At 49.7% G+C, this 24,545-nt stretch overlaps 1 protein-coding gene across 10 annotated transcripts in view; it reads right to left on the bottom strand.

Moving 5' to 3' along the window:
• gdpd2 (glycerophosphodiester phosphodiesterase domain containing 2) overlaps nucleotides 1–24,545 on the bottom strand; it is a 351,510-nt gene that overhangs the window by 116,364 nt on the left and 210,601 nt on the right. For all 10 annotated transcript variants that reach the window (XR_011946672.1, XM_072505507.1, XM_072505508.1 and 7 more), the window contains exon 3: nucleotides 3,876–3,979. Coding sequence is in view for 9 of the 10 variants with exons in the window: in XM_072505507.1 (XP_072361608.1) it covers nucleotides 3,876–3,979 (104 nt within the window). In the remaining variant the exon portion in view is untranslated. The remainder of the gene's footprint in view (nucleotides 1–3,875; nucleotides 3,980–24,545) is intronic.

Below are 24,545 nucleotides of genomic sequence, written 5' to 3'. Positions count from 1 at the left end.
CTGGTTTTAAAGCCTTTGTCCAGTTGAGCAGTTGTTCTGAAGATCCAAGAGAGATAGGAGGCACTGAGAGGTCAGCAGCAAACTTTCCCTTCAGTCCACAAATAGCTTATAGTCAGTGGCCTTATGAGTTAAGTTTTGTACTCAATCTTGGCACCGTAGATGTTACTACATTCCAAGTGGGCAATAGCAATTCTCTACATATTACTGTTTTTCCTTATTTGTTCCTGGGACATGGGTATCATTGGCAAGGTCCCTAATTGCACTTGAGAAGATGGTGCTGATGAGCATCCATGTGATTTGTGTAGACTCACAGTGCTGCTAGAAAGGGACTTACTGGATTTTGACCCAACAACGGAGAAGCAATGGCGATTCTAGTTCCTTAGTGTGTGACTTGGAGGAAAACTTGCAGCTGTGTTGTGCCTATGCATCTGCTGTCCTTGCATGAATAAGCTTACTGGGACTAAGGGAGCTAGGATGCCAGGGCCATTGGTTTCACCCGCATAGCTGGCCTGCCCCAGGTTCAGGGCATCATCGACTGCAACCACGCGACTCTGCATTCCCATGGTGGATTGGAGTGGCATTTGTGAAGAATAAGGGATTCCATTCCCTCAATGTTCGGATAGTGTGTGACCATGCGATGCACATAATGCAGGTGTGTGCTCATTTCCAGGGAAAAATTAATGACAGCTACATCGTGGGACACTGTCAGATCCCAGCTGTTTTTGCGCTGGGCGAGTAAACGATTGGCCTGCTGAGGATGCAGTTCTGGTGTCTGGACTCATCATGGGAGCCTTCCAATACTGCCCCCAGAGGGTCTCACACATCATAGTGGTCCGGTGCATGCTGCACAACCTGCCACTGCAGCGTGGAGAGCAGCTGGATCAGGAGGAGATGGAGGAGTGCCACATCTCCTCAGATAAGGGTGAGGTAGAGGAGAGAGGCAAGGGGCAATATAGGAGGTGGGGGTAGACCTTGGGAGATGGCCAGGGCCCATATGGGGCGTAGGGCTAGGGGCACCCTAATAGCCCCTTTGTGTGAGGATGACCAGAACTAGGGCATCAAAACATGGGGTCTGACATCTTCTCACGATTGTGGCGCCTATGGGAGGTCATCTCCATGGCTGTTCCATTCATGGGCAGGGCGCTAAAGCGACTGACCGAATACTACAGGAGAATAATGATGACTTGCAGTGAGAACAGAGGGATGCTCACCTTGACCTCCACAAAATGTATGTCTCCTGCCTGACAGAGAGCTGGACCCGACCTGCCAATGAATGGGGTGATCTCGGGGCCCATAGAGGCAGAATAGCGCCTCCTAGCTGGTGCAGCCTCCTCGGAGGTCAGGGGTCCTGGGGTGTTTTGCCAGCTCGTGATGACGAGGACAGGCTCTCATAAGTCTTCAGCCGATGGTATCTGCATAACTACAGAATGCTGGCACACATGCGAGGCCTGAGCATTGGTGGGGGTTGGGAACCTTGCATGGATGGGGAGTTGGTGCTGGGGGGTGGGGGGCCTGGGCCAGGATTGACGCAGCATTACTGTGTCATCGGTGTGGGAGGGGGGAGAGTCATTGTGCTGCCATTTCCTCGCTGCACAGGGAGGAAGCGCTGAGTTTGCGTGGGGGTTTGCGGAACAGGCGCCACGATGATCAGAGTGAATTTTACTGCAAACGAGTTACTGCATTTGTGACTTGTCTCTACTAGTGCCTCGGTTCACCCATGCCCATGAGGTGCCTATCACTTTTTAGTCTTCCTCCCGCTACGTTTATATGTATCCCCAGGATCCACAGCTGAGGTTGAGGCGGCCTGCGGACTTCCAAGCCCTGTGGCTGAGATGACCACGGTGGGCGTCCCCTGGGGGGGGAATAGAGGATAGCTGGAGTGAGATCCAGAAGTCCCGCCATCCTCTGGTGCTGAAACCCATGGATTTCCATTCGTTCCTCCAACATTCAGTTGATGCCCTGCAACATGGAACTTATTCCCTTAGTCATGAAGGTCATGAGCTGAACCAGGAAGGGGACATCTCCCTCCATGGAGTGCCCATCCTGCACTAAGTTCTCCATTGCAGACACCACCCTCAGAGTGTTGGCCTTGTTGCGTTGGACTGACGGCACCATCTCCTCAGACAGAAGGTGATGGAACTCCTCCAGTCAGCCTTACAGTCTGAGGAGGGACACTGTTACCTCTTCCTGATGCTCGCGACTCTCTAACGTCAGCAGCTCTGGAATGACCTAAACCAGGGGCACGTCATCAGCCTTAGTCTCAGCAAAGTCCTAGGCTCTGGCATCTCTCTGAGTGCTGGATCCCTGGGATGTCCATGCTTCTGCCTGCTGTGGATCTTCAGCTGTAAGGTGCTCACCAGTCTGTGACCCAGAGGCCTGCCTGCTGCTTATTCCCATCAATGTGGGAGTATCTGTCATGGTGGAGGGTGCGGGCGACAGATGTGACACCTCTTCATTGCTGGTCTCCGAAATGTTTGGCTCGGAGCTACTTGGGTCCATGGTGTCCAGGGGCTGTGAGGAAGGTCTGGGCTGGTTTGCTGATTGATCTGCAATGTAAGGGAGATAGTATTAGTACAGGATAGGGGAACAGAAAGGTCACTCACATGATGCTTGTGCTATGCCTGGGTATGTTGAGAGTCCTCACTTTTGTCCTTGGTGTAATGATATGCATAAGCAATTCTGAATGTTAATATGTTAGACCTCCAACCAGCAGGTGGTAGTAGAACTGCACCTCATGACACTGAAAACTAGGGGAGTCTAGGTGAGGAGTCGTCGTGGATAGTTGTGTTTAGCTTGGGTATTTTAGTTGTTAACAGTTTACAGTTCGTTGTAGTATTAATATTGTTTTCGACCCAGGTTGTTGCAATTTAATAAACCTTAATAGTCATGAACTAGACATTCTTTGGTGCACTGATTCAATCATTGCAACACACTAGAACGTAACACTCGGCCCCGACCTCGCCCTATGCAGAGGTGCAGTCTTGCTCTTCACCGGCAAGTTCAAGGCCTCGTTCCTCAAGTTGGGTCATGGTCTTGAACGCCAGCATCACTTCGGCCAAATGTGCCCGCTCACACCTGCTGAGTTTGGGTTTGTCCTGCAATGAGACTGATGGGAAGAATGTAGCTGGGAGTCGTGCCTTGTCAAATGGGGATGAAATCTGGCAAGTGTGGGAGGTGATTGTCACCGGGCATTTCAGGGCCAGTAGAGCTAATAGGAGGATTATGGGGGTTTGGCGCATGACAAGTGCTGTGACCCTGGAAGTGGGTGGGAGTGAGATCTAAGTGGAGGTGCGAGGGTTCTGTCAAGGGTGCTGAGGAAGACATGAGGAAACAGACTTACCTTGGCTGCACAAAGAAGGTCTTTCGTCTTCTTACAGCGCTGCAGCCCAGTCCTCTTATGGAGTGAGCTGGCCCTCACAATCGTGGCCACAGCCTCCCATGCCGGGTTGGTCACTTTGCTGGATGGATGTCTGCTTGACCGTGGGTGGAGGGTTTCCCGCCTCTGCTCAACCCCATCAAGAAGTTTGCTGAGAGCTCCGTCTTGAATTGTGTTGTTGTCTTCCTGACAGCCCCCCCCCCCCCCCCCCCCCCCCGCCCCCATTTGGACTTAGAACAAGTGCAGGGTGGGGGAGGCATTTAAAAGGACAATTTCACTGATTACAGAGGTCACGTTTTCCTGGGGTGAGTGTATCAGAGGTAAACCACCATGAGCTCAGCATGGATCATGTGCAAAGAAAACATTGTTAAAGAGGCTGAACAAGCGGTGAGTTTTCTCACAATCAGTATTAGCGGGATTCTCCATGGTTTTCTCACTGGGACCGACACTTTGACAAAATATGGGAAAATCCCGGCCACTGGAACCATTTCATACTTACTCATTCAAGTTGCTGTAGTCATTACGCATTGCCCACCAGCAGTAAAACCAGAAAACACAGATACCAAAGGTACAGGATAGGACCAGCCACCAGATACGCTCTTTCTGTAATGATAGGATAAGGACTTTTAGACAAAAGGTGAAACATTCTACTTCACGTTAAGTCATAAGATTAGTTGTCCAATAGCTTGTTCCCACCAATTTTGTGTTCAGTTACAGATTCCCTTAAACAACTGAGCTTAAAACTCTGACATGCAGAATTTCCTTTTCTTTATTGCATACAAGATCTTCAGTTTTAATCATTTATAACCATGCACTAGATAATCATACAGTAAATATATCAAGACTTTTAGGCACAAGAGCAGAAGGAAGATGGCAAACCTGAGTGGACTCATTTTGAGGGTCCAGATTGCAGTTAAATGAGAGCAGTACTTGTGCTTCAATCCACCAGCTATTCCTGGCACGGAGATGACATTTAAATGACAGAACCGAAGTGTCCCTGTTGCAGACTTACAGCCTGAAAGCTAGTCTATCCCAGTACTTAACTTCCAAGGGAGTCCCAGGAGGTTTTTGAAGAAATGGAGCGGTCAGGCATCTCAATGCTCCATCCATTTGGGAGAAGCACAAGGCTATGTTTAACAGGTCACACATCACCCTCTGACGGTAGAGGTAACCAGCTGGGAAAAAAGGAACACAAATCTGAGGTGCACTCAGAAAAAAAAAAACGATTTGACGCGAAATAAAAACAAAAAATGCTGGAAATACTCAGAAGACCTGGCAGCATCTGTGGAGAGAGGAACAGAGTTAACCCTCCAGGCTAATGTTCCATTGAGACAAGGGGCTGGATTTTTACTGTGAGGCAGGAAATGGAAGTAGGGACTATTTCTGTGTCCCAATCTTGCCCCCGGAGTTGGGGGGGGGAGCGTTGTGTGGGCGAGACAGTACTGGACTTTGAGTTTCACGGAGACACCCCCCTTAATTTCTACAGAGTGGGGTTTGGTGGTGGGACAACTCCAGTGTGCATTTGAGTTTAATCTCATCAGGCAGCTATTACTGTAGCTGCCAGGGTAGCACGGTAGCACAGTGGTTAGCACAGTTGCTTCACAGCTCCTGGGTCCCTGGCGTGGGTCACTGTCTGTGCGGAGTCTGCACGTTCCCCCCCGTGTGTGCGTGGGTTTCCTCCGGGTGCTCCGGTTTCCTCCCACAGTCCAAAGATGTGCAGGTTAGGTGGATTGGCCATGAAAAATTGCACCTTGGGTCCAAAAAGGTTTGGTGGGGTTACCAGGTGCGGGGATAGGGTGGAGGCATGGACTTAAGTAGGGTGTCTTTCCAAGGGCCGGTGCAGACTCGATAGGCTGAATGGCCTCCTTCTGCACTGTAAATTCTATGATTCTATGATTCCACTGCTGTGATTGCAGAGTGAAAGGTAACAGAAAACCTCAAGTTTACAATGCCTCAGCAGAACCAAAGGCCTGGATCTCTAGGTAGGACAGCCCTTCGATTCTTAGGCATGGATCTGGAGGTCATGCAGGAGGCTGTGGGGGGGAGGAGGGAAAGGAGGGAGATCATCTTCCCGGAAGCTGGCAGGAGGAGCCCACACACACACAGATCAAGTAGGCCTAGATGCACATAGCTGAAATAATCAGCAGGAGAGGTATGATGCACAGGAGTTGGATCCAGTGGTAAGAAAAGATTTGATGATCTGATATGCTCTGGGAAGCTGAGTGCTACTCCCAACCCTTTGGGTATTCACCCTCCAACAGACATGCCTGCTGAGGAACCTGAAGGTACAAACTGCTCCTGAACATGGGAGAGTACGTGACCAGGCCACTTACCCCTCAGAATGGCTCAAGTCTGTAGAGCTGTTGAGAACCTGTAACTACAGCTTCTCATCCATAGAACCATAGAATCCATAGAATCCCTACCATGCAGGATACCATTCGGCCCATCGAGTCTGCACCGACCCTCTGAAAGAGCACCCTACCTAGGCCCACACACTCATTCTATCCCTGTAACCCTACCCAATCTGCACATCTTCGGATGCAAAGGGGCAATCTAGCATGACCAATCCACCTAACCTGCACATCTTTGGAGTGTGGGAGGAAACCAGAGCACCCAGAGGAAACCATCGCAGACACGGAGAGAAAGTGCAAACTCCACACAGTCACCCAAGCCTGGAATTGAACCCAGGTCCCTGGCACTGTGAGACAGCAGTGCTAACCACTGTGCCACTGTGCCGTTGGTATATAAATTCTGCCAATCTCTGTTTTAAACTTACTCAATGACTGAGATTCCAAAGCACTCGGAGGTACAGAATTCCAAAGATTCACAACCCTCTGAGTAAAAACCCGTTACTTTACAATTGTGTTCCCTGATACAATTGTGTCCCCAAGCAAGGGAAGCATCGTACATCCATCTATTCCTTTAGGTATTTTGCAGATTTCAATGAGGTCACCTCTCATTTTTCAAAACTCGGGAGAATACTGGCCCAATTACCCCAATCTCTCTTTCTAGGTCAGTCCCATCATCCCGCTGCACGCCCTCTGGTAATAATATCCTTCATAAGGTAAGGAGACCAAACCTGCACTCAGTACTCCATCTGTGGCCTAACCAATGTTCTATACAATTGAAGCAAGACTTTGTTACTCCTGTACTCTACCCCTGTACTCAAACCCTCTTGTGACAAAGGATAACATACCACCAGCCTTCCTAATTTATCGCTGTACCTCTATGATATTTTTCACTGACTTACTGATGAAGACACACTTATCCCTTTGTGCATTCACTCTTTCTAATCTCTCACCATTTCACAACCACTTTGCACATCTGTTCCTCCTACCAAAGTGCTCACATTTTTAAACATTATATTCCATCTGCCATGATCTTGCTTAATTACTAATTCTGTCCAAATCCTCTTGAAGTCGCTTTGCATCTTCCTCACATCACACATTCCCAGCCAGCTGTGTGTCATATGCGACCTTTGAAGTAATGCATTTGATCCCCACATCCAAATCAATGATACATATGGATAACAGCTGGAACCCAGTTCTGATCCTTGCACACCCAACTAGTCGTAGCCTGCCAATGTGAGAATGACCCATTTATTCCTACTCTCTGGTTTCTGTTTATTGGTCAATCGTTAATCTATGCCAGTATATTAATCCCTATCCAATGTGCTTTAATTTTGCTAATCAACCTCCTGTGGGGTATTTTATCAAAAGCCTTCTGAAAATCCCTACATACACTGACACTACTTTATCAATTCTGTTGGTACCATTCTCAAAAAACTCCAACAGGTTCATCAAACATGATTTTCCATTCATAAATCTATACTGATTATGCCCAATCATTATTATTCAAGTGTCCATTTAGCACACCCTTTATAACAGATTTCAGTATTTTCCTTCCTACTGATTTAAGGCCAAAAGGTCTGCCGTTCCCCAATTTCTCTCTCCCTCCCTTCTTAAGTAGTTGGGTGACATTGGCAACCTTCCAATCTACAGGAGTCCAATTCCAGAATCTATAACATTTCAGAAGATGATTACTGTTATGGGCCAGGGTTTAGAGAACCTCAAAGTATATCATAGAGTTCACCTGACCCACAACTTTTAATAGATTGTGGAATGGGGAGCACAGGGCCCACTCTACAGGTGTGGTACAACAGAAATGGAAAAGTATTTTTTAAAGCAAAACAATGTTTATTCTATGAACTCAAGTTAACCTTTTTAAAATATCTTAGCAACCATCAATTCAAATACAACCCCCAAAGAATACAACACTAAGTAATTCTTACTTTCCTTTTAACATCCATAAGACTTAAAAACACCTTTTAACAGAAAGACATCAGGCTTAACATCACTGCTGAGAACAGTTACCACTTTGAAATCAGCAAATGGACACTCATAAGCTTGCAGAGATTTACACACATCCTGCTGTGATTTCAGCTTCTCCAAAACTAAAATGAAACCAAACCTACCCTGCAGCAAAAAACCTAAAGCGATAAAGCGGACAGACAGCCCAGCTCCACCCACTCTCTGACATCACTGCAGTAATAAACACCCATGATCACAGGCCTGGCCGTCGTGGAGGCCCCCCCCCTTCCCCCGGGGACTGATCCCCGCCCCCGACCAGGACAGCCACTGCGGCCGTGCCGCTGAGCTCCCGCCGGATGGAACTATACGTAAACCATGCCGGCGGGAATTCGGCCGGTCGACCGCGAAGAATCGCCGCGGGGGTTCCTTTCAACGGGCCCCAACCGGCGCCGCATTGACCGAGCGCACGCGACTGCCACCGATTCTCCGGTTGCCGGAGGTTCACGTCCCGGCGTCGCACACGATCGCGGGCCTGAAGCTCCATTCTCCACCCCCCGCGCCGAGTGCGATTTCGGCGCGGAGGCTCGGAGAATCCCGCCCCATATTCCTCAAGAAACATGGATTACCAATTTACCTCAGCAAATAGGATCCGGGGAGGTAATAACAAATAGGTAAGCAACATGTTATTATGTGTGTTGCAACATACCGTAGGAGATGAGTCTTTGTTGTTTTTGACATTTGGAAAAGGTTAGTAAACAGTAATAGTTACGCAAACAGGACATCCAGCAAAACGGGTCTTACTTGTAGGTCACCTCTTGAAGATTGAAAAAGCCTGCCCAGACTTAACATGCCCAGAACCCTCAGCAATCTCCAGCAAAACAATGACATAGAAGAAAGGCTTATAATGCCACTCTGTATTCATAATGACACTCTGTATTCATAATGACACTCTGTATCGCTTCTTCCCCCTTAAATTTCAATGCCTCATCCGGACAGAAATAAAACGTAACTGGATGAAAGTCTGTCAGGACCTTTGCGGTTACGTTGCGATCTCCGCAATACCACTGGTGAATCTTGTAACGGTTGATCTGGAATTGTAGATGAAGAGGTAGATTGAGAACCTACATCTGAACGTTCCTCTTCCACTCCCCCAGGGAAGTCAACAGACAAACGTGGAAACACAGGCACCACATCCTGGTGAATGCCCCAGCAACAATACCTTTTGCCATGTTATCTGTAAAAGTTGCTGACTCTGAAACTTATCCTGACTCGGAGCATAACATAAACAAATATGGTCTTGGTGTCTTTCTCATGGCATAGGGCACTATCCTGTGCTTGAAAACGTGAGGATAAGCCTGAGGATCTACGGACAACTTCACAGTAGTACCCAGTTCCTCCTTGAACACGTCCGGATTCTTCTTAACAACGTCCTCAGTCACCCTCCTGTGCTGGACCTCACCCTGATTCAACCAAACACACTCTGGCAAACTCGACCCCTTTCCTTTGACCACAGGAGGAGTGCCCTTCCTCCTTGGCATTTGTACACAATATGAACTTCCAACCCCCTGAGCAAAGAAATGGGGTGGGATTCTCCATCCCGCTGCACACGTTTTCTGCTGCGGTGCGCCTCCGCCGGCAGCAGGATTCCCGTCCCACCAGCCGGCCAACGCGGTTCTCCATTGTGGGCCACCCCACGCAGATGCGAAATCCGCGGGCGTAAGTGCGCAGCTGGCGAAATGGAGGATCCCGCTGATGGACAACCCAGCCTATGGACTCTCCGGTGTACGTCCAAAGATTAATCTCTATTGAAGTAAGGGCTGGCGCTCGGTTAGAGTCCCATGTGTAGGTCTCTTTACTAACTACCGGTCGGAGATTCCTGTGTTCACCTCCATCTTGATTTGCTCATCATCGACCACCTCTGCAGTAAAAATAGGCTCTGCTCATGCCCCATTCACATTAAACATGTTGTAAGAATGCTCCTCTTCCTGCTCTGAGATTTCCACCTGGTGTATAGGTGCTTACGGCTTCCTAAAATTAAAATGTTCTTGCTCCGCCTTTGTCTTGCCTTTCGCACCCCTTCATTTCTTTGCCAAATGTCTCTTCTTGTTGCATTGGTGACCAACCGCATTCAAAAGGTTGCATTGATTCACACAGTGGCACTCCACTGCCTTCACCTTTCTACTTGCAGCTTCTTGCTGTACTTGGTGCTGTACCTGGGTACCTGACCATTAGCCTGTTGAACATGTCTAGCATTTCTGGCAGCCATTTCCAATCCTGAGAAATTTATTTAGCCTTCGTAAAAGTCAATGTGGCTTCACCCTACAACGCATGCTGTGTTTGTTAATGCTGCAGACCAGCCTATCTCTGAGCGTATCTTCTAAAGCTGATTAGAAACCACAGTGTTCGAAAGCTGGCATAATTCTGCCACAAAAGTAGCAACCGATTGACCTGCTTTTCGAAAATGGCTATGAAATTTGAACTATGAGGGCTTCGGGTCATGGTGAATCTGCACAAGAACAGGTAAAACTGTAAATGAAATCCCTCCTGGCTCAGTGGCCTTGCCAGATTCCTCATCAACTTATAAATCTTCGCCCCACACACACTCAGGAGACTAGTGCTGTTTTGCCGCAGCTTCTATTCCATTTGCTAAAAAGAAATGCTGCAACCTCTCCACATATTCAGCCCAGCCCTTGCCTCTCTCATTAAACTCACTGACCACCCTTAACATATCCATGGTGCTGCAAACTTGTAATTCCGTCGAATAAACCCACGATGAAAACCAACAACTCGCTGAACGCAACTTTGTGTTGCCACGCTAAACATCAAAAAACTTTGTTTTCTTTTCTTGCCGTTTTCTCCTCATCGCCAAAAGATGTGGTAGCTTTCGACCACAAAAAGTTAGTCGAATGCGTTGCTTAAAAGAAGGAACTTCTTTCTATGAATAAATTACAAAGATCAACAAAAACAGTAATAACTATGAAAATAGGAACACTAGTAAAACAGGTTCTGCTTGCAGGTCACTTCCCGCAGACTGAAAAAGCGTACCCAAAGATTGCACATGCTCAGAATCCTCAAGAGATGCCAGTAAAACAATTACATAGGAAAAAGGCTTATAAAAAACACTCTGTACTCAATGTGACACTCTGTAACAATGTTCAATATATTTATCATACTAAAATCAAGGAGATAATGTGTCAGTGAACCAGAGTGAAGTGACAGCAGTTGCTTGTTTGGACCTGGCTCTCACTTTATATTTGCCTAGTTCTTGCAAGAAAAGGCACATTCTGGCTTGTAAGCAAGACAAAATTTGCGAATGGGAGTGATAAGTGGACACTGAATTTGAGAATATCTAGAACACAAAACCCCTCCACACATTTCCTCCTAATGCAGCAAAGCATAACTTTAAAAGAAATACAGGACACAAAGTCCCAAATAAACTGGCCATCAGTGACAAACCATCTTTGTGCTCACAACATGGGCAATAATCTGGCAAAGCTATTCACCCACCCATTGTACAATGTGTTTGATGTTACTAACACTGAAATCAGTGGAATGAAATTCAAGTGGAGATCTAGAACAGGCAGCTGCCCAGCTCCACCACATTTTCACCCATGGAGGGAAGATGAAAGTTAACCCTGTTGTGTTGAAGAAGTAGCCCATTGAAATGCAAATTTGCAGATTTGCTTATCTTTTCACCTTTCATGAGGCTTGTGTGTGTAAATAAAATGATGCTCCCGGTACCTTCTAAGTTCCAGTTTATTAGCAATGGGAAACTCTGTTCATTTTATTTGACAGCTGCTATATATCTTTTTCTTTTAGTTGCATGTTTCCTGTACTTTACTCCTATATAGAGTGTCCCACAGGACAAGATCAGTTTAAATATTTGATTGAAGGGTACAGAGATTCAGGATTTCAAAATTAAAGTATCAATGATTTATGTCTACCACAGCAAGAAAATAATTAATGATTCGTGTTAAGGCATAGCTATCTGTGAACATTTGTGCGAGTAACTGGCACATGATCAAGCATTTCATTTTACAAGAAAAATCCAGAGTTAAGGACACACCCATGACACTGCCACAAAACATTTGATCGGTGTTTCAGAAAGTATCGGGAAAGAAAACAACAGACTGCAGTGCTTGTCAGGGCTAACCCATAATGACTGAAGTGAACTGAACCCAGGGAAGACTATTTGTACTTTTGTTGTGTCTCAGACAATTAAATCACCCACCCAATGTATCAGTTATATGCAAACCCAAACAAAAAGAAACCGAGCCAATGAGAGGCAGAAATCAGCCAAAGCAAGCTCAACCTAAGAGCTGATTAAGGTGCAAAATGTAAATATCTCGCAATTTAAAAGATGTGTGTATTACTAACAGACACGTTACTGCGCATAAAATTATAAATTATTATTTAAAAGATCTCAATCTGATCACATCTCAACCTATCTTCATAATTTAACACTTTAGGCCCTGGTATAATTCTGGTGAATCTATTGCTATATCTTGGATACATTTATAATGAGTTGTCAATCCAGCCCTGACACAGCTCGGTGTTTTACAGGGTTTAACCAACTTTCACGTGTGACACTGAATGTGAAACTGGTCACACTGCAAGATATCAAGTTTGTCAGGAATTTGATGAGTGGAAATTCATTTGGTGGGGAGTAGATGAATAGAACAGAAAGTGTGTTATCTTCAAACTGAAATTTAACTTAGTTTCCAAAACTTCTTATGAAGTTTAGAAAGTCAGTGGGAGTTAACAGTCGATATGTTGCAAAGTGGGTCACTATTTCAGCCAAAGGTTGACTGATCGGTTTCCAAGCAAGTTATATATTAATGAGATATTTGCTGAACTTTAAGGGAATGGCACAATAGTGGTATAGTAGATAATAGTCCAGAGTTCCAGACTAAGGCTCTGGGGCGTGTGTTCAATTCCCACCTCGGCAGCTGTGGAAATTTAAATTCAATGAATAAATATACCTCCTTCGATGGGCCGAATGGCCTCCTTCTGCACTGTAAATTCTATGATATGTCTATGATACCTGGGTGATTCTCCGGAAAGATTTAGAAGTGTGGTAGCGAGCTTTCTGGCACTTGGCCCGACAAGACCGGGAACGCTATTCAACGTAATTTGGTCCACTTAACGAGGCTCCATGGGCTTCTCACTGCAAATGAAGGCTGGTCAGCCGATTCGCCAGGACCACGCATTCCAACCCTTCGCTAACAACATTGAGCAACACTTAAACAGTACTTGCACAGACAGCCCCACTCAGCTCACAGCAATGGCACCGAGAGGATCGGCCTACCGATTCGCAGACCTGGCGAGGCTCCTCGATGTGGTGAATGCCAGGGCAGATGTCCTGTTCACCCGAAGGTCCTGGAGGGTGAGCTACAGGGCAGCCAGTGCCGCCTGGGATGAAGCGTCGGCAGCCATGAGTTCAGGGAGTGTGACCAGGAGGACTGACCACCAGTGTCGCAAGAAAGTCAATGCATGGGTGAGTTGACACCAAAGCCCCTTCCCACCTTCCCCACCGAGACCTTTCCGCCCCCACGCGAGCATCCACCCCAACCCCCCATGCGGCCGACAGGCCTCCCTTCACCCCCCTCCCAACATGTGGCTAACAATGCCCTCTCTGTGTTTCTGCAGGTGAAGCTTTCCCACAATCACAGGGAAAGGGCGCAGACTGGCGGAGGGGTGCTGGACATATGAATCTTCACCACCTTCGAGGAACGGGCCCTAAGGTGATTGGGCGTGGCCGAGGACAGAGTGGTCACTGATGTGGATGTCGGCGCACGCCACAGAGATGAGGATCCACCGGGCCCGTCCCAGAGGACCTCTTACACGTGAGTTTTCATTGCCATGCTGACTGACCCATTCCTCCCACTGATGACATGTCCATTCTCCCGCAGGTCCTCCAGCTGACGGCGTCGGCCCATCCCGGGTGGCACCCTCTTCTGCCTCCTGGGAGAGCACCTTGGAGGAGAGCACCAACGATGCCACAATTGACCCGTCATAGTTGTCAACCTCACCCTCCGCCAGCGCAGATACACTCACCTAGGTGGAAAACGTTAGTGGACAGGCTTTTGGGGCACAATCTGGGGAGCACCACACAGTTGTTGATGTACATCAGGCAGATGCTGGAACAACCAGGCAAGGAAGCAGTCAGAGGTCTTCTGGATCCCAGAACCCAGCTGGATCCCAGCCAGATGCTGAGCCAATGAACAGGATCACCCGGATCTGATCGAGACGTTAGGGTGCAGCCGGGACATTCAGAGGGAGATGTCAGCGACACTCCAGCAGGCCCATAGGTGCTTGGAGGAGTCCCAGAGGCGACGGGTGCAGAAGATGTCACCAGTAATGCGTGGCACTGAGGCCAACACTGCTAGAGTGGCAACCAAAGCGGAAAGTCTGGTGCACGACGTCAGCACCATTAGTGGAGGTGTCCAAGGTGTGGCGCAGTCGGTGATGGCCATGGCTGAGAGCTTTTTAAAAAATAAACATTTTATTGAGGTTTTTCTTTGGTATAGTAACAGCAACAAAATCAACAATGTACATAACAAGGAAAATATTAACATAGTGCAAATACCACCTCCCTCTCCCACAGACCCCACCATTACTTACCCCGCTAATCTACGCTAGCCTAACACCCTCCCCCCTCCTTCTGCTGACAATTAATTCTCTGCGAAGAAGTCGACGAATGGTTGCCACCTCCGGGCGGACCCGAACGGAGACCCTCTCATGACAAACTTAATTTTCTCCAGGCAGAGGAAGCTAGCCATGTCAGATAGCCAGGTTTCCGATTTTGGGGGCTTCAAGTCCCTCCATGCTAGTAATATCCGTCTCCGGGCTACCAGGGAAGCAAAGGCCAGAACATCTGCCTCTTTCTCCTCCGGGATTCCCGGATCCTGCGACACCCCGAAAATCGCCACCTCTGGACTCATTGCCACCCTCTGCAAACCCCTGCCAAAATCCCCTCAGTTTTGGACATGCCCAGAACATGTGGACATGGTTGGCTGGCCCTCCCGCACACCTCACATACCTGTCCTCCAGCCCAAAGAATCTGCTCATCCGGGCCATGGCTGAGAGCTTTGGCAGAATGTCCGACTCGCTGGAGGATGTAACTCAGTACCAGGCTGACTTTGATGAGGTTCTGCGGGATATGTCCCGCTCTCAGATGGGAATGGCCGAGGCATTGCAGAGCTTGTCCCAACCGCAGGTGGGCATTGCGAGGCGCTGCAGAGCATGTCCCAGTCACTGAGGAGCATCGTCGAGGACGTCGACACGATGGTGCAGACATCGGGGAGCCGACAGGGCTGACAGAGCCAGATGATGCAGGGACAGCCAGGGCTCAAACCAGCTGCCCCTCCGTCCTGCGGTGAACCCCGGGGCCTTTTGGGAACCGAACGGGAGGGTGTTGGATGCCAACCCACACCCGTCCCATGGAGTGAGGATGGTGGACACCAGCTCCTCCGAGTTCCACCCCTCTGATGAGGCCGCAAGTCAGCACACGGGACAGAGGGGCACGGCTGTGCATGTACCACAGACAAGTGCACCAGAGCACCCAGAGGGACGTGGTAAGCAACTGGCTGCCTCCATCTCAGATGTGCATCCCAGAACACACTTAGACTTGCGGTAGAGCAAGGAAGGTTAAGCGCATTGAGGATCACCAAGGGCACCAGGAAGGGGGGGAAAGGGCAGGGGGATGTCGGAAGGGGGTGAGTGGGATGGCACCATTGGGAGAGTGGGGAATTGTTGGACACCTGTGGCACATTAAAAATCCTTGACCACAAGCAGCATGACGCCTCTGTCACGTTCTTCTGCAATGCGGCCCGACCTCTGAAACCTTGGCCCATCTCCCCTTCCACGGGCCCACTTTGCGCAGGCAATGGGTGTGAGCGAGCACTCAGCAGACAGGCAGGATTCAGACTGGCGTAGATTGAGAAGCACCTGCGCTCAGCTCTCTGCGGGTTATCATCACCCCCCCTTCCCTCGACAGTGACCCACTGACGGTGCCGACACAGTCCCAGCACCCTGGAGTGATGTGACATCTGGGAGGGTGAAAAACGGGGGTGGAGGATGGATAAGGTATCGATGATAGGCCAGGCTATGTCCTGTGTGAAACGGGCGAGTATGAGGACTTCCCTGGCCTGCCGGGCTTGCCGCCTGTTTTGCAAACACCGGTTCCTCCCCGGGATCATCCTCCATCCTCTGCTGGTCTGGCGCCTCCCCATCAACCTCGTTCTACTCTTCCTCGGGCACATGTTCCTCATTCCGAATCTCCAGCACATCACTCCGCTGCTGTGCCAGGTTGAGGAGGACACAGCAGACCACCACAAAGCGGGTACTCCTCCGGGTGTTGGACTGCTTGGCACCATTGGAGCAGTAGATGCAGCGAACCGTATTTTGAGCAGTCCGATTCACCGCTCAATGACAGCCCGGGTGGCCACGTGGGCTTTGTTGTATTGGGTCTCTGCTTTGATCACTGGCCTCTGCACTGGCATTTATTTATTTTTAAAATAAATTTAGAATACCCAATTCATTTTTTCCAATTAAGGGGCAATTTAGCGTGGTCAATCCACCTACCCTGGACATCTTTGTGTTGTGGGGACAAAACCCACGCAAACATGGGGAGAATGTACAAACTCCATACGGACAGTGACCCGGAGCCGGGAACGAACCTGAAACCTCGGCGCCGTGAGGCAGGAGGGCTAACCCACTGCGCCGCCGCGCTACCCCCTGTGGGTGGAGCTGGGCTGTCTTTCTGTCTTTTTACTTTCGTAAGCTCTTGCTTTGTGGCTCTGTTTTTGGTTTCATTTTCAGAGTTGGAGAGCTGTATTCAAAGCAAGCAGATGTGTAATGATCTCTCTTTCTGCAAGCTAAAGAATGTCTTCAGCTCACTTGATGATTTCAAAGTAATACGCAAGGTTTCGGCAATACCCTGACATAGTCGCACTCGCTGAATCAAACTTTACAACCAATATTCCAGACTCTAAGCTCACCATCCCCAAGATATGTCCTGTTCCACTGGCAGGATAGACTCACCAGATGTAGATGCACAGTGGTATGCAGTCGACATTGGGCAAACAAGATTAGAGACTTGAATCCTTGGCTCATAGATTGGTTTGGGAGAAATCGGTTTTGATGCATGGGACATTGGCACCACTACTAGCGAAAGTGGAAGACTGTTAGGACAGTCTACACCTGAGCTGTTCTGGGACCAATCTTCTGATGAGTTGTATAACTGGGACAATGTAGAGGGCTTGAAACTAAATTGTGGGGCCAAGAGATCAAGTATGGGAAGATGTATTCAATTAAAGAGAGAGGGGAAGGCAAGGGAGTGAGGTAGCAATAAGAGAAGTGAAAATCAAAGCACGGCAGAAAAGGACAGGGCATAAAAATGTAATAGTGCACCAACAGATAACGTCAGAGATTGCAAATATAGTAGAAAGGGTGAATGGTCCAGTACTGTAATGCATGTAGCATTCATAACAAAACAGATGAATTGATAACTCAAATAGAATTAAATGCGTTTGAACTAATAGGCATTACAGAGAGATAGCTGCAAGGTGACAAAGTCTGGGACCTGAATATTCGAGGGTGTATGACATTTCAGAAGGACAGGAAGCTCAGAAAAGGTGAAGGGTAACTCTGTTAATTAGGGATGGCAGTACAATAGAGAGAGATACCTTAGTTCAAAAGATCAAGATGTAGAACCTTCACTGTAGAATGGAGTATACAGGAAGAAATACTGGGGTTTGTGAAAAAGATTCACTGAAATCATAGGTCATTTTATTTTACATAAAGATTGGGCGAATCAGATTGTCAAAGTTAACCTGGAAGATGAATTAATGGAGCATTTTTGGGACCCTGGCTGGGATTCTCCAACCCCCCGCTGGGTCGGAGAATCCTCGGGGAGAGGTGGGAATCCTGCCCCGCCGCCCCAACGGCAGCTGCCCTATTCTCTGCTGCCGTTTTAAGGGCGGCGGCGGGCTGCCCACCACGCCGGTCAGGGATCGTTGACAGCAGCCCTCCCGGCGATTCTCCAGGCCCCGATGGGCCAAACGGCCGTCCATTTTTGGCCAATCCCGCCGGCGTGAATTATTCACCTCACGCACGGAGGGACCTGGCAGATGAGTGTGCGGAGGCGGTTCTTGGGGGGGGGGGGTGGGGGGATCCGACCCGGGGCGGGGGGGGGGGTCTCCACGGTGGCCTTGCCTGCGATCAGGGCCTACAGACCTGCAGGGGGGCTTGTTCCATGGGGGGACTTCTTTCTTCCACGCCGGGCCCCTGTAGGGCTCCGCCATATTGCCCGGGGGCCGGCACGGAGAAGAGAATCCACCGTGCATGCGCAAAAATACGTCAGTCGGTCTGTGCATGCGCGAGATCACGCTGGCCGTTCCGAGCATGCACGAACTTGCCTGCACCGTCCCTTCGGCACAGGCTGGTGCGGCACCAACCCCTCCGCCATCCACCTAGCCCCCGAAAATGCGGAGAATTCCAGTGCAGATAATCAGGGAATTGGGACATAAAGAATTGCTTTAGAAGTCTGGAGTGAAACAGAACAGAGGAAATTGAGAAAAAATAACAGATCACAGTTCAGTGAAGTCATAAAGAGCTGAAAGCACCGGATCTTGAGAGGCCAGAAATATATCTGCAGTTATGCTAAAGTTTGTGTAATATTACTACAATTTGTGAGACATTATTTGAAATAATCCAGTGGATGAACCTCACGGGTTTGTGAAGAAGTCTGTAAGACCAAGAAATCCTGAACGGGGTTGGTGTAAAATCTTGGATTGGATTTGTTGTTAAAAGTGGAGTTGAAGCTCTATTCACAAGTCTTTTGGAAAATGTGGACTAGATCTTATAATGCAAACCGCTAATGGAAAGCATGATTATGAGAGAAGATTTTAAAGCTTGTTTTGTGGATTAGAGTTTGGAAACTCTCATGTGGCAATTGTCTGTGTGGTTTCTGAGGAGGCAGCCACAGACATTCATTTGAGGTTTTAGAATGAAGTATGTATTTGACCACAGACATTTTGTGTGCGAGTCTGTCAGTGAGGACATTGCAACTTCAAATGTACTTTGTCATCCATGTTAATCTTAAACTTATGTCTAGTTGTTAAGCCACGGTGGGAGTATTGTACCATAAGAAATATTGTATCATAAGGAATATCATAATCCGAATCTTGCAGGCTTAATAAATGTTTTTTTTCTTGTTAAAACTAATTATTGATCCTGTGACTCTGTTCATCCACATTTTATGAAATAAAGTATAAGTTACAGTCTTTTGAACCAGGGTTCCATTCTGGGATCTTCCTGTCCAGTTTTATCAACTGGGATTGTAACTTGCTCTTAATTTTGTATCCCTCAATCAGGTCCCCCCTCGGCCTTTTCTGCTCTGAGGAAAACAACCTCAGCCTAACCACCCTAACTTCATAGCTGAAACTCTCCAGCCATGCAACATCTTGGTGAATCTCCTCTGCACCCCTTCTATTGCAATCACATCCTTCCTATAGTGTGGAGACCAGGACTGCAGACAGTACTCCCGCTGTGGCTTAATGAGCATTTTAGCTGCGTCATAACCTACCTGCTCTGATATTCTATGCCTCGGCTAATGACGGCAAGTATCCTACATGCTTTCTTAACTACCTTATATACCTGTTGTACTACCTTCAGGGAACTTTCAACTTGCATCCTCGGGTCCTTCTGGTCTTCTATACGTCCTAGCATCGTACCATTCGATGTGTATTCTCTTGCATTGTTGGTCCTCCCAAAATGCATCACCTCACACTTTCCAGGGTTAAATTCCATCTGTCACTGTTCTGCCCATCTGACCAACCCGTCTATATCGTCCTGCGATCTAAGGCTTTCATCCTCACTATTTACCACACCATCAATTTTCGTGTCATCTACTAACTTACTGATCTTACCTTCCACATTCACTTTTAAAAAAAAATGTTTATTCAAATTTTTCCAACAAAATTTTTGTAACAAACAAACCCATATAACAAAAAGAAGAAAAAACACAAACACCACAATCAAAAATAATAAACTACTTATACATTGGGTTTCTCCCACATATATTAACCCCCCCCATATAACATTCAAAAGTACCCTTGGGGAACCCCGCCCCCCCCCCCCACCCGCCCAAATACCCCCCTGAAAGAGACCCCCCCTCCCCCCCCTGGGTTGCTGCTGCTGCTGACCTCCTCCTAGAGCTCCGCGAGATAGTCTAGGAACGGTTACCACCGCCTGAAGAACCCCTGCACAGATCCTCTCAAGGCAAACTTTATCCTCTCCAACTTAATGAACCCTGCCATGTCATTTATCCAGGCTTCCTCACTGGGGGACTTCGCGTCCTTCCATAATAACAAGATTCTCCGCCGGGCTACCAGGGACGCAAAGGCCAGGATACCGGCCTCTTTCGCCTCCTGCACTCCCAGCTCGTCCGTTACCCCAAATGGTGCCAACCCCCAACTCGGCTTGACCTGGACTTTCACCACCTTGGACATAGTCCTCGCGAAACCCCTCCAAAACCCATCCAATGCCGGACACAACCAGAACATGTGGACGTGATTCGCCGGGCTTCCCGAGCACCTCCCACATCTATCCTCTACCCCAAAGAACCTACTCAACCTCGCCCCTGTCATATGCGCTCTGTGAGTAACCTTGAATTGTATTAGGCTGAGCCTGGTGCAAGAGGAAGAGGAGTTAACCCTACTCAGGGTATCAGCACACAGACCGTCATCAATCTCCTCCCCAAGCTCCTCCTCCCACTTGCCCTTTAGCTCCTCTACCAAAACCTCCTCCTCTACTTTCATCTCTTGATAAATCGCCGAAACCTTGCCTTCTCCGACCCATACACCCGAAATCACCCTGTCCTGAATACTCTGTGCCGGGAGCAACGTGAATTCCCTCACCTGCCGCCTCACAAACGCCCTCAGGGGCAGCACGGTAGCCTTGTGGATAGCACAATTGCTTCACAGCTCCAGGATCCCAGGTTCGATTCCGGCTTGGGTCACTGTCTGTGCGGAGTCTGCACATCCTCCCCGTGTGTGCGTGGGTTTCCTCCGGGTGCTCTGGTTTCCTCCCACAGTCCAAAGATGTACAGGTTAGGTGGATTGGCCATGATAAATTGCCCTTAGTGTTGGGTGGGGTTACTGGGTTATGGGGATAGGGTGGAGGTGTTGACCTTGGATAGGGTGCTCTTTCCAAGAGCCGGTGCAGACTCGATGGGCCGAATGGCCTCCTTCCGCACTGTAAATTCTATGATAATCACTTGCATATAACCTGAACGCATTTCCCGGGGGTAACCCAAACTTCTCCTCCAGCGCCCCGAGGCTCGCAAACGTCCCATCTATAAACAGATCCCCCATTCTTCTGATCCCTGCCCGATGCTAGCTCCGAAACCCCCCATCAATCGTTCCCGGGACGAACCGATGGTTCTCCCGAATCGGGACCAAACCGAGGCTCCCACCTCACCCCTGTGTCGTCTCCACTGCCCCCAGATCTTCAACGTTGCTGCCACCACCGGACTCGTGGTGTACCTTGTCGGCGAGAGCGGCAGCGGTGCCGTCACCAGCGCCCTCTGGCTTGTGGCCCTGCAGGACGCCATCTCCAACCTCTTCCACGCCGCCCCCTCTCCCTCTATTACCCACTTACGGATCATCGCCACATTGGCTGCCCAATAGTAGCCGCACAGATTCAGCAGCACCAGCCCTCCCCTGTCCCTGCTACGCTCCAGAAACACCCTCTTTACCCTCGGCGTCTCATTTGCCCTCCCTACCTGTTTAAAAAAGGCCTTGGTAATCATAATGGGAAGACACTGGAACACAAAGAGAAACCTTGGGAGGACCGTCATTTTAACCGACTGTACCCTGCCCGCTAGCGAGAGTGGCAGCACATCCTATCTTTTGAAATCCTGCTCCATCTGCTCCACCAACCGCGTCAAATTGAGCTTGTGCAGGGCCCCCCAGCTCCCAGCCACCTGGATCCCCAAGTACTGAAAGTTCTTTTCCGCCCTCTTCAAATGGTAGATCGTCTATCCCCCTTCCCTAGTCCCCTGGATGCACCACAAAGAGCTCACTTTTCCCTACGTTGAACTTATAGCCCGAGAAGTCCCCAAACTCCCTTAGGATCCGCATGACCTCCACCATCCCCTCCACTGGATCTGCCACATACAACAACAGGTCGTCCGCATACAGCGACACCCAATGTTCCTCTCCCCCTCGGACCAACACCCTCCATTTCCTGGACTCCCTTAGTGCCATGGCCAAAGGCTCGATTGCCAATGCAAACAACAAGGGGGACAGGGGGCACCCCTGCCTCGTCCCTCGGTACAGCCGAAAGTACTCCGACCTCCGCCGATTAGCAGCCACACTCGCCACCGGGGCTTTATATAGGAGCCTGACCCAACTGATAAACCCCTCCCTGAACCCAAACCTCCGCAACGCTTCCCAAAGATACTCCCACTCCACCCGGTCAAAGGCCTTCTCCGCGTCCATAGCTGCCACTACCTCCGCCTCTCCTTCCACCGATGGCATCATAATCACGTTGAGGAGCCTCCGCACATTAGTGTTTAGCTGCCTGCCCTTTACAAATCCCGTCTGGTCCTCATGAATCACCCCAGGGACACAGTCCTCAATTCTCGTAGCCAGCACTTTTGCCAGAAACTTAGCATCCACATTGAGGAGTAAGATCGGTCTCTACGACCCACATTGCAGTGGGTCCTTCTCCCGCTTCAGAATCAGCGAGATCAGCGCCCCGGACATTGTCGGGGGCAGGGTCCCCCCCTCCCTTGCCTCATTGAAAGTCCTCACTAACAATGGGCCTTGCACGTCCACATATTTCCTATAAAACTCGACCGGGAACCCATCTGGCCCCGGGGCTGTCCCCACCTGCATGTTCCCCAATCCTTTAACCAGCTCCTCCAATCCAATTGGCGCCCCTAAACCAGCCACCTCCTGCTCCTCCACCCTCGGGAACCTCAGTTGATCCAAAAATCGTCGCATCCCCTCTTCCCCCGCTGGGGGCTCAGATCTGTACAGCTCCTCATAGAAGTCCTTAAATACCTCATTTACTCTCACCGCACTCCGCACCGTATTCCCCCTGCTATCCTTAACTCCACCTATCTCCCTCGCTGCCACCCTCTTACGGAGCGGGTGTGCCAGCATCCGGCTCGCTTTCTCCCCATACTCATACGTCGCTCCCTGTGCTTTCCTCTACTGTGCCTCTGCTTTCCCTGTGGTCAACAGGTCAAACTCTGTCTGGAGGCCTCGCCGCTCCCTAAGTAGCCCCTCCTTGGGGGCCTCTGCATATCTCCTGTCCACCCTTAAGATCTCCCCGACCAACCTCTCCCTCTCCCTGCCCTCTCTCTTCTCCCTGTGGGCCCTAATGGAGACTAACTCTCCCCTGACCACCGCCTTCAACGCCTCCCAGACTACCCCCACCTGCACTTCTCCGTTATCATTGGCCTCCAAGTATCTCTCAATGCACCCCCGCTCCCTCCCGCACACCTCCTCATCCGCCAGTCATCCCACATCAAGACGCCACAGCGGGCGCTGGTCCCGCTCCTCTCCTAACTCCAGCTCCCACCCAGTGTGGGGCGTGGTCTGAGATGGCTATGGCCGAATACTCCGTTCCTTCCACTTTCGGGATTAGTGCCATACTCAAAACAAAAAAATCTATCCGGGAGTAGGCTCTACGTACATGGGAAAAGAATGCCAGGGGCCTAGCAAACCTCCATGGATCCACTCCCCCATCTGGTCCATAAACCCCCTAAGCACCTTGGCCGCAGCCGACCTCTTCCCTGTCTTGGATCTGGAGCGATCTAATGCTGGATCCAGCACCGTGTTGAAATCCCCACTCATTATCAAGCTTCCTGCCTCCAGGTCCGGAATCCGACCCAGCATGCGCTTCATAAATCCGGCATCATCCCAGTTCAGGGCATATACGTTTACCAGTACCACCCACACCCCCTGCAACCTTCCGCTCACCATCACGTATCGACCTCCATTATCCACTGCAATATTCTTGGCCTCAAACGACACCCGCTTCCCCACCAGTATTGCAACCCCTCTGTTATTCGCATCCAGCCCCAAATGGAATACCTGTCCTACCCATCCCTTTCTCAACCTGACCTGGTCTGCCACCTTCAAATGTGTCTCCTGAAGCATGACCATGTCTGCCTTCAGTCCCTTTACGTGCGCGAATACACGGACCCTCTTAACCGGCCCATTCAGGCCCCTCACGTTCCAAGTTATCAGCCGGATTGGGGGGCTTCTCACCACCCCCCCCCCCCTCCCTGCCGACTAGTCATCTCCTTTTCTAGGCCAGTCACGTGCCCGTGCCTCCCGCACCCTCCAGTCCCCCAGACGGCGGACCCCCGCCCCGACCACCTCTCCTATTTCCAGTTCCCCATTGGCCAATGCAGCAGCAACCCGATACCCCCCTCCTCCCGCTAGATCCATATCTAGCTCTTTTGCTCCCCCCATAAAAGTCCTGTCAGTCAGCTGACTCCTGCTGACCCCGGCCTCTCCCGCCTACCCATCGACCCCCCCAGTTTGGGAATCTCCCCTCACCCTCAGTCAGTGTGCGCTCCTACGACCCCCACCGCCGTCCTTCCCTAGCGCGGGAAAAAGCTTGCGCTTTCCTGAGCCGACCCCGCCCCGTCTGGCGCAGCTCCTTTTGCAGCCTTATCTCAATTCCCCCATCCCTGGGCCTCCCCTCCCTCCAACACCACACTCTCCCACAGCCTCCCCATCAAATCCCTTCACCCATCCCCATCCAGCACCCAACCAAGCGAACATTCCCTACACGTAGTTCAAACCATATATACAGCAGACATCCCCCCCACA

The sequence above is a fragment of the Scyliorhinus torazame genome, chromosome 5 (assembly GCF_047496885.1).
Source record: "Scyliorhinus torazame isolate Kashiwa2021f chromosome 5, sScyTor2.1, whole genome shotgun sequence".
NCBI lineage: Eukaryota > Metazoa > Chordata > Chondrichthyes > Carcharhiniformes > Scyliorhinidae > Scyliorhinus > Scyliorhinus torazame.
Note: the sequence above shows the minus strand (reverse complement) of the source record. Positions and strands in the feature narration are given on the sequence as shown.